Source organism: Capricornis sumatraensis, chromosome 11 (genome assembly GCF_032405125.1).
Source record: "Capricornis sumatraensis isolate serow.1 chromosome 11, serow.2, whole genome shotgun sequence".
Taxonomy (NCBI): domain Eukaryota; kingdom Metazoa; phylum Chordata; class Mammalia; order Artiodactyla; family Bovidae; genus Capricornis; species Capricornis sumatraensis.
In genome coordinates this window covers 83,172,248-83,189,207 of record NC_091079.1, presented here as the reverse complement: position 1 = coordinate 83,189,207, position 16,960 = coordinate 83,172,248, and the positions used below count along the sequence as shown (strand labels likewise).

Below are 16,960 nucleotides of genomic sequence, written 5' to 3'. Positions count from 1 at the left end.
CAGAGGTGATTAGGGTTTTGAGGAGATTATCCTGGGCTGTCTAGCTGGTGCTAATATAATCATTAACAATCCTTCTAAGAAGGAGGCAGGAGGGTAACAGTCATAGAGAAAAGATGGGAGGACAGAAGCCGAGGTTAGAGAGGAGAAAAGATGTCATGCCACTGGCTCTGAAGACGGAGGAAGGGGCCCTGAACCAAGGAAAGCAGATAGCCTCAGAAGTGGGAAAAGGCAAGGAAATGGATTCTCCCCTGGAGTGCCAGAAGGAATGCAGGCCTGCAGACCCATTTAGACTTCTGACCTTTTAATCGGAAGAAAATTAATTTATGTTGCTTCAAGCCACTGAGTCTGTGGCAATTAATGACAGCAACAATAGGAACTAACAGAGTATTAACTCTGAAGAACCTATGTAGGTTGACTGTATATCCTTTCCCTAACATGTCTTAGAAAGTGGTAGCAGCCTTCCATCCCAGGGTCAATTAGGTCATGCTTCATGATCAACCATTTGGTAACCCCTGCTCTTAAAACTATGTACAAGAATGAGCTTTGTGATCTGAATGCCTCTGAGTAACTGCAATAACCTAGTCTCTAGTATTTACTCAGTCAAACCTTTAATGGGGATCACAGTCTACTTCAGAGCAGATCAGGAGAACACAGACAAGAGAAGGACATAAAGCAGAGTCCTCCAAGGTTCATAAGACTTATAGTGATCTAACACATATGGAGCAGCTAAACAAAGGCCCATGCTCCATCAGACCTAAGAGGCTCTCTCCAGCAGATCGTATCCAGCAGATATCTCATTCAGATATGTCTAAGTGGCATCTGGCTAAAGACCGCAGAATTTGTTAACTGAGCAGGCTGCCAGGAACAGCCAGCCCTTTACACTAGCATAAGGTACCTTTTCTGTAAATCAATTTTATTATAATAAAATAAATCTTATTATTAATTCTTCTAAAAGTAGAAATTACATTTATATATTTATTCCAGGCCTTCTGTCTGTGCTTAGATGACCCAAACTAATATTTTATAATTTGATTTTAAAACAATTGAAAAAAAATAGAAATACCTTTGATGTCTTCCAGGATTCTTAAGAACTTTTAACCTCTCAATATCCATCCATAGCCACCAATATTTCTCCCCTAAGGTACCTTTTAAAAATTTCTTAAATCTTTCAAACTCCTTTCTATTGCCAATGTCATAAGTTTTGTGAGAAATACACCAATCAGCCCTGCTGTCGAGTCCAACGCTGTCAGGTTTTGAAACTGCTTGTTCTAACACGTTTTCCGACTTTTCCCTTAGCATTTCATCGAACAAAACATTCTTGCTAGAGGTAGGCCCCCCAATGTCATCAAATACCACTTCTGTTACGTTTCTGAAATTTACGTAATCTGGGCTTTCTCTAAGTGTTGCTCCAAGAATTTGATGAATTGCCACTCTCAAAATAAAGGAGACGTAAGATCTTAAAAACTCTTCACATGTTGAGAAGTGCAGTGTCAGGCTTTTATCAACATTCTGTTGCTTTTCAAGGTATATCCTCAGAAGAGCTTGAGAAGGAGTGTCCTGTAGAGATACAGACCCATCTTCTTCAAATTCGGAGATTAATCTAGTGGTTTTTAATAGGCCCTTTTTCGTCCTGGGATGAACTCCATCATCAAAGATAAAACTCTCTGTATTAAATCATAAAAGGCTATTAGATTAGATATTAATGTAAAAGTTTTCTTTTAACTGTTAACTAGATGTTATAAATCACTGCAGATGGTGATTGCAGCCATGAAATTAAGACGCTTACTCCTTGGAAGGAATTATGACCAACCTAGACAGCATATTAAAAAGCAGAGACATTACTCTGTCAACAAAGGTCCGTCTAGTCAAGGCTATGGTTTTTCCAGTAGTCATGTATGGATGTCAGAGTTGGACTATAAAGAAAGCTGAGCACTGAAGAATTGATGCTTTTGAACTGTGGTGTTGGAGAAGACTCTTGAGAGTCCCTTGGACTGCAAGGAGATCCAACCAGTCCATCCTAAAGGAGATCAGTCCTGGCTGTTCATTGGAAGGACTGATGTTGAAAGTGAAACTCCAATGCTTTGGCCACCTGATGCAAAGAGCTGACTCATTTGAAAAGACCCTGATGCTGGGAAAGATTGAGGGTAGGAGGAGAAGGGGACAATAGAGGATGAGATGGTTGGATGGCATCACCAACTCAATGGACATGAGTTTGGGTAAACTCTGGGAGTTGGTGATGGACAGGGAGGCCTGGCATGCTGCAGTTCATGGGGTAGCAAAGAGTCGGACATGACTGAGTGACTGAACTGAACTGAGAGAAAAGAAGTGCCAACAGGGATTGGCCATATTTTCCCTGGACCTGAAGAGGATATTGGTGGCAGATGAACTAAATATTTGCTATCCTCAATAAAGAAGATCTTCAAAAAGACATGACACACTTTTAAAATGTAATATGTTAGGCTGATAATGTCAACATAAAAAGGCCAAGTCTATTAAAGAATTAAATGTGTATACCAAATGATTGTGTGTACTTTAATGTTTCATGTTGCATGGTAAAATAAAATTAGCTACCATAGATGATGAGATGATAGATGAACAGACCAGAATTGGAGTCATATTAGCAATTTTTAAATTGACTATTTTATGAGAAAAATTCAATTACTACTATACTTACAACCTATCATTAAAATTAAAAAATTGCATAAAGTCCTTGTGAAGACTTACAAATACAAATGGACTACATTTATACTTTTTCTAAAGATGTAGTCTAGCCTTTTTTTTTTTTTTTTTTAGTCTTTCATATATCAGTGAAATATCTGATGTCTGTGCTTTGTTTCACATAGCAAATCTACTACTCACAAAGCCAGGGATCAGGAAAACCCTGATCCATGTGTCCCAACCTCATTTTTCTCAGTAATAGATTTCAAATCTCAATAAACTGAAAACTTTTCATAATTTTAATTGAAAATATGTATAATAAATTTCCCTAAAATTGAGATTAGATTTTTGTAGACCTGTGAAAGGATAGTGGGTATACACTTAACCCCACAAACATGGAGAGAGAGTACAAGCCTGGCACTCCTGCTCACTGCCTTCCTGGTATCCTTTCTTTCTCTGTTCACTAACTTTACTCTCCAATTTTCTACTTCACTATTTGGAGGCAACAGTAAGAAATCTATAAGTTCCATAATTTCCAATTAGAAAGATGATTTTCCTCTTTACCTAGATTTAGGTTCAATTCTAGAGACTCCAGATTTATCACCCTCAGAGGTTTCTGGTACTTATCAAAGGAACTATGCAATAATTTAGTGAATTGTGGGATTCCCTTCCTGAATCACATTGCTAGATTTTTTTTTCCTCAAGCAATATCATATATTAATTAGTACTGTTTCAGGAGGTAAGGTAAAGTCGCTCAGTCGTATCCGACTCTTTGCAAACCCACGGACTGTAGCTTACCAGGCTCCTCCGTCCATGGGATTTTCCAGGCAAGAGTACTGGAGCGGGTTGCCATTTCCTTCTCCAGAAGATCTTCCCGACCCTGGGATCGAACCCAGGTCTCCCGCATTGTAGGCAGATGCTTTACCATCTGAGCCATCACAGAAGTCCTTTCTGGACCATTTCTGGAAGGTCCCCTTTATTTATGAAAAGTTTCTGTCACCCACCAAAGTTCACCCACCCACAGCAGACATTTATCTGCTTTTCAAGGTGAAAAATCATCTGAACTTAAAAACAGTAGGATAACTCAAGTTCCATTAATCACTATTTACTTCTGGGAGGAGAGAAAGGTTGTACCCACTTCATTTCAAATTCTTAATAATAAAGAATTTGTAAACTTTAATAGGAAATAATGATAAAGCAAATATTTATTTACTGTCTATCAGGTACCAAGCACTAAACATTTTATATATTCAGTATATATGCATCATTAGTTTAATCTTACAGATGACAAAAGCAAAGTTACCAGAAGTGGAAAATTTGCAGAAGTCACAAACTAATAAGTATCAGAGTTGGGTTCTAAACCCCTCTTCTTTTCACTATACCAGGTTGTCTCTTAGAAAACAGTAGAAAGTGGAGTCGCAGGAGATACCGTTTTTTTCCCTATTCACTAAGTATTGCATTGTAAGTTTAGAATAACAACAACAAAAGATGTAAAAAGGAGTTCTGGGATCATTCTTATCCTTGTCCTTTTCTGCTTACCAGAAACAGACGAAACAATTGGTGATTCCATTTTGTCGTGGAAAACACAAGATGGTAATGAAAAGGTTGGTACTGTTTGCTGACATTGTTTTGCTAAGGCAAACCAATCTTTTGTTTGAGTATAGGAGGCCTAGGAAGAAAGGAGCACATTTGTTTAACCAATATTAGCAGTATTCTTCCTATCATGAATCTGGATAAATCATTATGATAATACTCAATTTGTATAGTTGTAAAGGAAAAATTATGCTGTGAAAGCAAAGAATATTGTACACAGAAAAATTCATTAGCTGAGAATAATGGTAAGGAAATTTCAATTCAGATTATTTTCATATTAGATGATCAAAGGAAAAAAAAGGAGCTCAATACCCATCAAATTTTTCACTCCTCCACCAGAAACACGCAACCTTATTTCCTGAATTCACTAAAAATTCCCACCATCTAAGTTAACATGGCAGTCTCCATAGCTCATCACTCTTTGGATGCATCTTTTGCCAGCTGCTCCCATTTACAACTTTCTCAATGATTTCATGCCCCTAGTTCCATCTGGTCAGGCTCAGTGTTTTTAACAACTCCTTAAAGCAAACTGGCTGTCTGGGGAGGCCTTACAAATAGCTGTGAAAAGAAGAGAGGCCAAAAGCAAAGGAGAAAAGGAAAGATATAAGCATTTGAATGCAGAGTTCCAAACAATAGCAAGAAGAGATGAGAAAGCCTTCCTCAGCGATCAATGCAAAGAAATAGAGGAAAACAACAGAATGGGAAAGACTAGAGATCTCTTCAAGAAAATTAGAGATACCAAGGGAACATTTCATGCAAAGATGGGCACAATAAAGGACAGAAATGGTATGGACCTAACAGAAGCAGAAGATATTAAGAAGAGGCAGCAAGAATACATGGAAGAACTGTACAAAAAAGATCTTCACGACCCAGATAATCATGATGATGTGATCACTAATCTAGAGCCAGACATCTTGGAATGTGAAGTCAAGTGGGCCTTAGAAAGCATCACTACGAACAAAGCTAGTGGAGGCGATGGAATTCCGGTTGAGCTGTTTCAAATCCCGAAAGATGATGCTGTGAAAGTGCTGCACTCAATATGCCAGCAAGTTTGGAAAACTCAGCAGTAGCCACAGGACTGGAAAAGGTCAGTTTTCATTCCAATTCCAAAGAAAGGCAATGCCAAAGAATGCTCAAACTACCGCACAATTGCACTCATCTCACATGCTAGTAAAGTAATGCTCAAAATTCTCCAAGCCAGGCTTCAGCAATACGTGAACCGTGAACTCTCTGATATTCAAGCTGGTTTTAGAAAAGGCAGAGGAACCAGAGATCAAATTGCCAACATCTTCTGGATCATGGAGAAAGCAACAGAGTTCCAGAAAAACATCTATTTCTGCTTTATTGACTATGTCAAAGCCTTTGACTGTGTGGATTAACTGTGGAAAATTCTGAAAGAGATGGGAATACCAGACCACCTGACCTGCCTCTTGAGAAATCTGTATGCAGGTCAGGAAGCAACAGTTAGAAATGGACATGGAACAACAGACTGGCTCCAAATAGGAAACGGAGTATGTCAAGGCTGTATATTGTCACCCTGCTTATTTAACTTATATGCAGAGTACATCATGAGAAACGCTGGACTGGAAGAAACACAAGCTGGAATCAAGACTGCCAGGAGAAATATCAATAACCTCAGATATGCAGATGACACCACCCTTATGGCAGAAAGTGAAGAGGAGCTAAAAAGCCTCTTGATGAAAGTGAAAGAGGAGAGTGAAAAAGTTGGCTTAAAGTTCAACATTCAGAAAACGAAGATCATGGCATCCGGTCCCATCACTTCATGGGAAATAGATGGGGAAACAGTAGAAACAGTGTCAGACTTTATTTTGGGGGGCTCCAAAATCACTGCAGATGGTGACTGCAGCCATGAAGTTAAAAGACGCTTACTCCTTGGAAGAAAAGTTATGACCAACCTAGATAGCATATTCAAAAGCAGAGACATTACTTTGCCGACTAAGGTCTGTCTAGTCAAGGCTATGGTTTTTCCTGTGGTCATGTATGGATGTGAGAGCTGGACTGTGAAGAAGGCTGAGTGCCGAAGAATTGATGCGTTTGAACTGTGGTGTTGGAGAAGACTCTTGAGAGTCCCTTGGACTGCAAGGAGATCAACCCTGGGATTTCTTTGGAAGGAATGATGCTAAAGCTGAAGCTCCAGTACTCTGGACAGCTCATGCAAAGAGTTGACTCCTTGGAAAAGACTCTGATGCTGGGAGAGATTGGGGGCAGGAGGAGAAGGGGACGACCCAGAATGAGATGGCTGGATGGCATCACGGACTCGATGGATGTGTGTCTGAATGAACTCCGGGAGATGGTGATGGACAGGGAGGCCTGGCGTGCTGCGATTCATGGGTTTGCAAAGAGTCGGACACAACTGAGCGACTGAACTGAAATGAAATAACGTGACAAAAACTTACTCTCAGGAGCACTGGAAACCTCTCCACGTTCAACTTCCCCTTTACCTTAGATTTTATTTTCGCAACTTTGCTTGGATGGGATGCTTCCTGAAGGATGATTTCTGACTCACCTGCCCCTGGATGGAGTCTTCAGTTTTTCCTTTCTTTTATGTACTCCTGAATCAGCTAATCTAATTCTCAACCTGACATGCAACTTCAAATGCCCCAGTCCTAAGAAACTGCATCTCAGATGCCCTGGGAAGATTCTTCTTCCCACTTCTCTTAGAAATGTCCTCACCTACTTTTCTAGGATAATCCAACTTGTTCAACAGAAGCAGAGAAGGAAGTGTCCAGCATTACTCTCACTTTTCCTTTTTCCAACTAAGTCATCTTAGCCTAAGGAACACTTACAGAGGAGGCAAGGCTCAAATGGAATTATGGAGAATTAGTGGGGCAAGCCAGGCTACATAACAAGACCAAAGGCAAGAGAGAGAAACACCAGATGCCACTGGTGTAGTACTATCCCTTTTAGAAGTAAGGTAGATAGTAGCTTTGAATCTAATTTCCTTTTGTTTCCTCTTTTTCTTTCTCTAAAACAAAATCATTTACTACTAATTATATTCATTCAAAATACTTATTAAATGACTACTCTGTTCCAAGTTCTATCCTAAGCACTGAGAGGAGACCAAAATAATCAAGGAACTATCAAGGAATTAAGACCAACATACAAGAGTCATTAAATTAACTATACAAAAAGATAAGAGAGCAGAAGATAGAGGAGAAAGAAGTAGTTAGCCAGATATAAAAACAGTTAACTACTCTACTTTATATTCTTAAGAGATGGGTTAATTGTTTGTGTTTAGATGGTATAACTGAAGACAAAGAAGTATTACTAATTATCATAAAGATTAATATCTATCTATAGCCATGGTTTGGAGAAGGCAATGGCACCCCACTCCAGTACTCTTGCCTGGAAAATCCCATGGACGGAGGAGCCTGGTGGGCTGCAGTCCATGGGGTTGCTAAGAGTCAGGCACGACTGAGCGACTTCACTTTAGCTTTTCACTTTCATGCATTGGAGAAGGAAATGGCAACCCACTCCAGTGTTCTTGCCTGGAGAATCCCAGAGACAGAGAAGCCTAGTGGGCTGCTGTCTATGGGGTTGCACAGAGTCGGACACGATTGAAGCGACTTAGCAGCAGCAGCACAGTCATGGTTTAATAATTTAACGGCCCCAAAAATTGAACACTCAAGTTCAAAGGCTATTAAAAAGAAATATATAATTCAAGTATTACTCAAGTTGACAGAAATGAGTTTTTTCCATCACAGAAAATAGTAAAAGTAAAGTAGCTTGGATTTTTATTTTCTTATATCTGATTCAATTTACATTTAAGGAATCAGAACTTATTCTCCTAGATTGATTCTTTCCTTAGTATGTTTATGGACCTCTACCATTAGTACGTTTTTGACATCCCTAACATTATTAGAACACATATGTTAAGAGAAAAAATAAATACTGAAAAATAAATATAAGAGAAAAGAAAAATGTGACTTTAGTATATCCCTGAGCATTATTCAGAGGAAATAATGGGACTGGCACACATTTTTTTTTAACATTTTTGCCAAATATTGCTGATAGAACTGTCAAACCACAAAATTATATAGGAGCTTACACATGAAAAAAACATGTTCAAAAAGATAGGGTAAGGATATCCATTCCAACAGAGATGTTTTCCTCTTGAATGACATCTTTGATCAATTGGAAGTGCCTGCCTAGGGGGCTGTGTTGAAAAGAATTTAGAGCCAAGTCCTAGCTCAGCAGGAAAATTGCCATGATTGATTAGCAATATCTGCCATGAATGGAAACTAGGACAATAGCAACACATGGGTAACATATTTGCAGTTCCTGGTTTTGCAAAGAATTGTATATTGGAAACCTGTTCCCAGAGAGAAGATTTATAATTAGAAGGTAAAGAGAAGCAGGAGAATGACCCCAAAATATGCCATGACCTGGATTATTGTGAGCCAAAGGAGACCTTGACCCAACAGACTCAAGAAAAACATTTACCTCTCCTTTAACTACCTTAAAGAATTTAGTTACAGGGCCAGGCTCAGAGAGAGCCAGTACCAGAGATAACTTTCGTGTGAATGGCAGGCAAACATCTAATTAGCAAACATGTGGTCTTCTTACAGTCCTGTGACTTACCCTATTCCCCTCTGAAGCCCCAGGCCCCTATCCCATTCCCAAGCTCAGGAGAGCTCAACTGCCCAACTTGTTTCGGGTCTCATATTCTTAAAGGGCTCCTGTATATAACTAAATTACTTTTTTTTTTTTTTTGCCTAAAACTGTCGTATGTCAATATTTTTTAATTAGACCAGTCAAAGAACCTACAAGTGTAGAAGGAAAAGGTTCCCTCCCTGATAAAGCCAAAGATCTAACAATAATTTTCACTATATTATGGAGAAGGCAATGGCACCCCACTCCAGCACTCTTGCCTGGAAAATCCCATGGACGGAGGAGCCTGGTGGGCTGCAGTCCATGGGGTCGTGAAGAGTCGGACACAACTGAGTGACCTCACTTTCACTTTTCACTTTCATGCACTGGAGAAGGAAATGGCAACCCACTTCAGTATTCTTGCCTGAAGACTCCCAGGGACAGCGGAGCCTGGTGGGCTGCCATCTATGGGGTCACACAGAGTCGGACATAACTGAAGCGACTTAGCAGCAGCAGCATACTATGGTTTTCCAAAAGGACATCTGATTCTGGGTTAGATTTCTTCATACGTACTTATACTACCCAACAATCTCCAATTGTGGAGGGCAAATTTATACCTGGTAACAGTTAAACAGTAATGCATTTAATTACTAAAGAATAATCTTGACAATAGGGAGGAGAAGATCCAATTTATCATTGCTTTGTACAAATATTATAGATTCTAAATAATAAAAAAAATTGGAATGAACAATGAAAGCCTTACTTCCCACGTGACAGTGGGCATGCTCTTCAATTTTCCATTTTCCTTTGTACACATGACAATAATAATTCTAATTACATTTCAGGTGAAAGAGTGTAGGGCAAATATCCAAAAGAATTTCTGCTAAATCTACTTTGGAAGTATTTGAAAACATTTTCTTATTCAAATGAACATCATATCTCTAAAAAGACAAGTTTCACCAAAGTGCCAAGTCACAAAGAAACACTCAAACTTTTACCTCGCCCAGAGAAATGTAGAACTTTTTCATAATTATAACATCATCTTCTTCAACAGGAGGAGGTGGTGGACTGGGTGGTTTTTTCGGGACCCAGGCTGAAAACTCTGTACCTAATATGATATTCATGCCTGATTCACTCCATCTTACTTGTGAAATCAATTTGGCTAACCTGTATTTCAGAAATCATACAAATTGAAATAAATTTCAAATATGGTAGAATTCAGAATAAAAACTAAAATTTTATTTTATGTATTCAAATCAATCTCCCCTCCTAGCTTTGCAGGATGATTCTCTTAGGAGCTGCTAAAATTAATGGCTTATTCATAGGATCACTAATTAATTAATAATTATTCTGTTTTATTGTATTTTAGAAAATAGTTGTTCTAAGAAAGGGTCAAATTTTATTAAAATTTCAGAGTGTTTAGGAACTTAAACTTTAAAAGTCAGGGAGCATAAAAGAAAAACTTGGCCCTGTGCTAGAACATTCTGTCTTTTTTATGACATTCATATTCATTTTTTATCACCCTGTACACAAAAACCTTTACAGAAGTAGGAAAAAATTTAAATATAATGATTAAAGAAGCAGAATTAAAGTACATTTATTAGGTACTGTTTCTATGAAATCTCTTTGGAAATGTTAAGCAATTTTTATCAATGCTCTATGTTATACTACATAGTAACCAAAATACAAACTCCAGTGGGGTTAAAGGTACACAATTTTATTAAGAAAGTAAAGAAAAATGATTTTTGGTGAAAAAATCATTTAAAATATATGTATATTAATGAGATTACAATACCTGTATTCAAAGTAACAATCACTTTCCAGAAATGTTGGAAGTCTTTCTTTTTTGACCCAGTGAATACCTTGTTCACGATTGAGACACTGTTAGAAGACAAGTGAAAAAGAAAATATTACAGAAAATCACCTGTTAGGACAATGATGGTCTAATCACCAGAGCAATGTTACCTCTAGCTCTTATAGGGAGCCTGCCTCTACCTTCTATTTGGACAAGAGAAAGAACCCCGAGTCTCAAGTTTGAAGCCACTCTGTCTGCTGGTACACTTCATTAATTCTCTCAACAAACCTATATCAGCTATTATCTACATGTTACAGACTACCAAACTGAATCCAGAAAACTTAAGTAACTTAGTGAAAGAGGAAAAATGACCAAAAAAAATTAATCAGTCTCAGTATTTTCACAGTTATAAAACAGGTTAAAAATAATCACACAGAGGGGACTTCCCTGGTGGTCTAGTGGCTAAGACCCTGAGCTCCCAATGGAGGACGAGATGGTTGGGTGGCTTTATCAGCTCAATGGACATGAGTCTGAGCAAAGTCTGGGAAATAGATAGTGAAGAACAGGGAAGCCTGCCGTGCTCTAGACCATGGGGTTGCAAAGAATCAGACATGACTTAGCAAGTGAACAAGTGCCAGAAGTTCACGATTCTGTTGGAGGCCACGTAAGCATGAAAACCAACAAGGTTTCCACAGAACATGATTGAGATGGGGATGGAGTCAAGATGGCAGAATAGAAGGATGTGGAGTTCACCTCTCCCCACAAGTACATCAAGAATACCTCTACAAATGGAGCAATTCTCACAGAGTGCCTGCTGTACACTAGCAGAGGACCTTGGACACCTAAAGGGACAGGAAAAATCACATAACTGGGTAGGACTTAAGGAAGAAAAAAAGAAAAAGAGAAACGGAATGGTACCTGTACCCCTGGTGGGGAGCTGAAGGATAGAAGAGGTTCCTGCACTCAGGGAAGCCCCCTCACCATTGGGCAGATCAGCTGGGACAGAAGGGGAGCTTCAGGAGATTGGAGGAAAGCACAGCAACTGGACTGTGACAGGTAGGACAGATTAAGACCTACATGGATGTTCCACTTTGCAGCCCTGCATGCTCCAGCCTGAGCTGTTGCCTGTTGATGTGGAGAGGGGCTGGGTGCTAGAACGTGGGGTTTGGAGAGTGGACACAAGGAGAGACAGTTGTTGGCTGGGAAGAGACAGCCTGCAAGGATGGGAGTAAGGAGCTCCACAACTGGGAATGTTCCTGGAAGAAGCCTGGGCCCCCAAAGAAGCAGGACACCATTGCTGAGTGACCCAAAGGAGGGGGACTGCCATTTCAGTCCCCTTCCCCAAGCACCCATCTCCATGGATATTAGGAGGGGTGCCTCCCAGAGCAGGCTCGCATGCCCTGCCCATCATCACCTCTGCCCCTGCCTAGCTGGGCAGGGCAGATGTGCTCTGGGGCAGCCTTTGGAGGAACATGTACAGAGGTGGGGCTGAAACCACAGCTGAGCCTCAGGGGCCATGCAACTAAAACAAGAGAGCTGAAATATCTCCTCGTGGCTACAGGAGCTACAGATTCACAATACAGCCTCACCGTCAGTGTTGTGAACTCAGTGCCTGTGGAACGTCCGAATGGATGAGCGCTCACACAGTTCCGACGGCTCTAGTTTCAGTAGCTGTGGGCTTTGTGGGCACGTACACACAGAGACTGGGCCAGGTCAGAATCTGAGCTGCCTCCATAGCTAGCTACCACAGAGGGTCCAGGTACACGACTGCTGCAATCCTGGGACCTGACTTTGGTGGATTCACACAGGTGGCCTGGTGAAAACGCAGGAGAAACACCAGGGCCAATTGCTGGCAAACCAACAGGTAAGTTGGGGGGCAGGGCACTAAGAGTAGTTCCAACAACAGTGTCATCTGTGAGCCAGCACGACAGGTGAAAAGTAGCACAATACAGCACACTCACAGGTGAGCAATTGCAGAGGAGGAAAGCTCAGTGGCTTCCTTCACAGAGGGAGCGCTCCAATCTCACCTGCTATGCACCACAATAGAAAAATGAAGCCCGAAGTTAGGGCAAGGAAGAAAATAATAAATATCAAAGCAGAAATATATGAAATAGAGACTAAAAAAATGAGTAATGAAGAGCCAGTTCTTTGAAAAGATTGAACTGATAAACCTTTATTCAAACTCATCAATAAATAAGAGGCTCCAAATAAATAAAACCAGAAAAGAGAAGTTACAACCAATATCACAGCAATAGAATCATAAGAGACTAGTATGAACAATTATTTGTCAACAACTGAACAATCTAGAAGAGATGGATAAACCCTAAAAACAAAAAATCTTCTAAGATTCAATCATGAAGTAATAGAAAATCAATTACAGTGATTAAAAAAAAAACAACAACAACTCCCAAAAAACAAAAGTGCAAGGTCAGAAGCCTTCACAGGGGAATTCTACCAAACATTTTAAAAAAAAGTTAACACCTATCCTTCTCAAACTGTTTCAGAAAATTGAAGAGGAACACTTCCAAACTCACCCTACAAGGCCAGCATTACCCTGATACCAAAACCAAAAAAAAAGAAAGATAGATAATTACAGACCAATATACCTGATAATAAAAGATGCAAACAGATCCAGTAAAACATAGTGGCTGGGACTTCCATGGTGATAAAATGGCTAGAAATTCGCCTTCCAATGTAGTGGACCTAAGTTTGATCCCTGGTCTGAGAGGATTCCACATTTTGCAGAGCAACTAATCCTGTGCCCCACAACTACGGAGCCTGCACTCTAGGGCCCACATGCCACAACTATTGAGCTCACATGTTACAGCTACCGAAGCCTGCATGCCTAGAGCCTGCACCCTGCACCAAGAGAACCCACCGTGTGAGAAGTCCACACATCTCAACGCAGAGTAGTCCTGCTCCACAGCAAACAGAGAACAGCCGCATGTAGCAACAAAGACCCAGTGCAGCCAAAAATAAATAAACAAATAAACAAAAACATAACGGCTGAATTCAACAGCACATTAAAAGAATAATAAATGAGATCAAGTGGGATTTATTCCAGGGATGCAAGGATGATTCAATATTGACAAATCAGTGTGATACACCATATTAAAAAAATAAAAGCCTGGTAAGCTGCAGTCCATGGGGTCACAAAGAGTCAGACATGACTGAGTACAAAGACTACCAAAAATTATTAAAACAAATGAATTTGGTAAAGTTGCAGGATATAAAATTAATATACAGAAATATGTTGCATTTCTATACTCTAATAATGAACCACCAGAAAGAAAAATTAAGAAAACAATCACATTTATGACTGCATCAAAAAGAATAAAATACACAAGAATAAATTTTTTTAATTTAAATTTATTTATTTTAATTGGAAGCTAATTACTTTACAATATTGTATTGGTTTTGCCATACATCAACATGAATCCGCCACAGGTATACATGTAAATTTAACTAAAGAGATGAAAGATCTATAGCCTGAAAACTATAAGATATTGATGAAAGAAATTAAAGATAAACAAATAAATGGAAAGATACACCATGCTTGTGGCTGGGTAGAATTATTATTGTTAAAATGTACATTCCACAAATTATTCTAAAGATTCAATACAATCCCTAGCAAAACACTCATGGCATTTTCCCCAGAACTAGAATAACCCTACAATTTGTATGCCAATGCAGGAGATGTAAGTTTGATCCCTGGGGAGGAAAGATCTCCTGGAGTAGGAAATGGCAACCAGCTCCAGTATGCTTGCCTGGGAAACGGACAGAGGAGACTAGCTACAGACCATGGGGTCGCAAAGAGCCAGACATTACTGTGTGACTGAGCGCGCACACACACACACACACACAGAGTTTATATAAAACCACAAAAGACCCCAAATATCCAAAGCAATCTTAAGAAAGAACAACAAAGCAAGAGGTATTATGTTCCCTGATTTCAAACCATACTATAAACCTATATTAATTAAAGCAGGATGCTACTGCAAGCCCTGAGGGGCTCTCACTTCTGGCACCTAGCACCCGGCCACATGCCAGCTGGGTGTGACCCTCTCCAGGCACATGGGGAGTTTGACTGGGGTGGTACACCTGTCAAACTGTAACACGGGTGTCCTAAGGCGAGCTCAGGGAGGACAGAAACCTCCCATGGAGCAGAAGGGTAAAGCTCACTTGATCTTGATTTTTAATACAAATACAGACCATGAAAGCAGGGCCTCATGAGTCTTCTGACCTTCAGGATTTTGAGCAGGAGGTCTCAGAAAACTTACCACAGGGATAACTGGTTTGTGGCAGCCAAGCATTCATAAGGAGATTGCATTTTGATTCTTCAATGTCAACTCTTCCTATCATTGTCATTGTCAAAATAAAACACAGACATACAGATCAACAGAACAGAACAGGGAGCCCAGAAATAAATCCAGAGTTCTGCAGTCAATTAATCTATGACGAAAGAGACAGGACTATACGATGGGGGAAAGACAGTCTCTTCAATAAATGGTGCTTAAAAAACTGGACAGCTATATGCAAAGGAATAAAACTAGACCACTTTCCTACAGCATATACAAAAATAAACTCAAATAGATTAAAGACTTAAATGTAAGACCTGAATCCATAAAACTCCTAAAATAAAACATAGGCAATATGCTCTCTGAAACTGATTTTAGCAACATTTTTACTTTGGATCTGTCTCCTCAGACAAGGGCAACAGGTAAGCAAACGGGACTACATCAAACTAAAAAGTCTTGTACAGCAAAGGAAACCATCAACAAAACAAAAAGGCAACTTCCTGAATCAAAGAAGCCATGTGCAAATGATACATCTGATAAGGGGTTAATATCCAAAATATATGAAGAACTCATACAACGGCAAAAAAAAAAAAAATCCAATTTTAAAAATTGGTTAAGGAACTTAACACACATTTTTCCAGATAAGACATATAGATGGCCAACAGGCACATGAAAAGATACTTAAGATCACTAATTGTAAGGGAAATAAAAATCAAAACCACAATGAGATATCATCTCACACCTGTCAGAACGGCTATTTTCAAAAAGACAACAAAGTATTGGTGAGGATATGGAGAAAAGGGAACTCTTGTGCACTGTTGGTGGTAATGTAAATTGGTACAACCAACTGTGAAAAATAGCATGGAGTTTCCTCAAAAATTACAACCAGAACTACTATATGATCCAGCAATTCCACCTCTGGGTATCTGAAGAAAAGAAAAACTCAAATTAAAAAAGATATAGGTATCCCAAGTTCACTGTATCATTATTTACAGTAACCAAAATAGGAAAGCAACCTAAATATCCATTGATAGATCAATGGATAGAGAAGATGAGGCATTACTCAGCCACAAATAAGAATGAAATCTTGCCATTTGCAACAATCATGGATGGACCTAAAGGGTATATTATGCCAAGTGAAATTTAAACAGAGAAAGACATATGTGCTATGATTTCACTTATATGTGGAATCTAAAAAACAACAAACTAACACTACAGAAACAGAATCATAGAGAACAAACCAGTGGCTGCAGAGGGGAGGGGATGAGGGAATGGGCAAGACAGGTGAAGGGAATTAAGCGGTGCAATCTCCGAGTTATACAACAAGTCTCAGGGATGCAATGCACAGTGTAGGGAACATAGTGAGTAACACTGTGATAACTTTGTAATAGTGACAGACGGTAAGTAGACTTACTGCGGTTCTCATTTCACAATGCGTAAAAATAGCAAATCACTATGCTGTACACCAGAAACTAACATAATAAATAAAAAATAGAAACCTCAATTCCCAACTGCTCGACAGAACTCACATGAAATAAATCCACTGTACAGGGATAACTTATTTCATTGTGCTTTGCTTTATTGTGCCTCACAGATACTTTGTTCTTTACCAACTGAAGGTTTAGGGGCATCCCAGTGGCAAGCAAGTCTATCTGCACCATTTTTTCCACAGTATTTGCTCACTTCACGTCTCTGTGTCACATTTGGGTAAACTATGATCTTTCAAAGTTTTTCATTATTATTACATCTGTTATGGTGATCTGTGATCAGTTATTTTTGATGTTACTACAAAGACTTGTTGAAAGCTCAGATGATGGTTAGTATTTTTTAGCAATGAAGTATTTTTAAATTAAGGTATGTATATTGTTTCCTAAGACACAATGCTATGGTACACTTAATAGGCTACAGTGTAGTGTAAACATAATTTTTATAGCACTGGGAAACCAAAATAATCGTGTGACTTGCTTTATCACAATATTCACTTTATTGTAGTGGTCTGGAGCCA

The 16,960-nt window shown here is 39.3% G+C and overlaps 1 protein-coding gene across 1 annotated transcript in view; it reads right to left on the bottom strand.

The window, feature by feature from the left end:
• The window catches only part of RGS22 (regulator of G protein signaling 22), a 137,585-nt gene that overhangs the window by 88,801 nt on the left and 31,824 nt on the right, over window positions 1-16,960 (bottom strand). The window contains exons 5-8 of the mRNA XM_068983437.1: window positions 10,658-10,743; window positions 9,861-10,029; window positions 4,198-4,327; window positions 1,064-1,664 (exon numbers count right to left, since the gene is read on the bottom strand). Of these exons, the coding sequence (XP_068839538.1) occupies window positions 1,064-1,664; window positions 4,198-4,327; window positions 9,861-10,029; window positions 10,658-10,743 (986 nt within the window). The remainder of the gene's footprint in view (window positions 1-1,063; window positions 1,665-4,197; window positions 4,328-9,860; window positions 10,030-10,657; window positions 10,744-16,960) is intronic.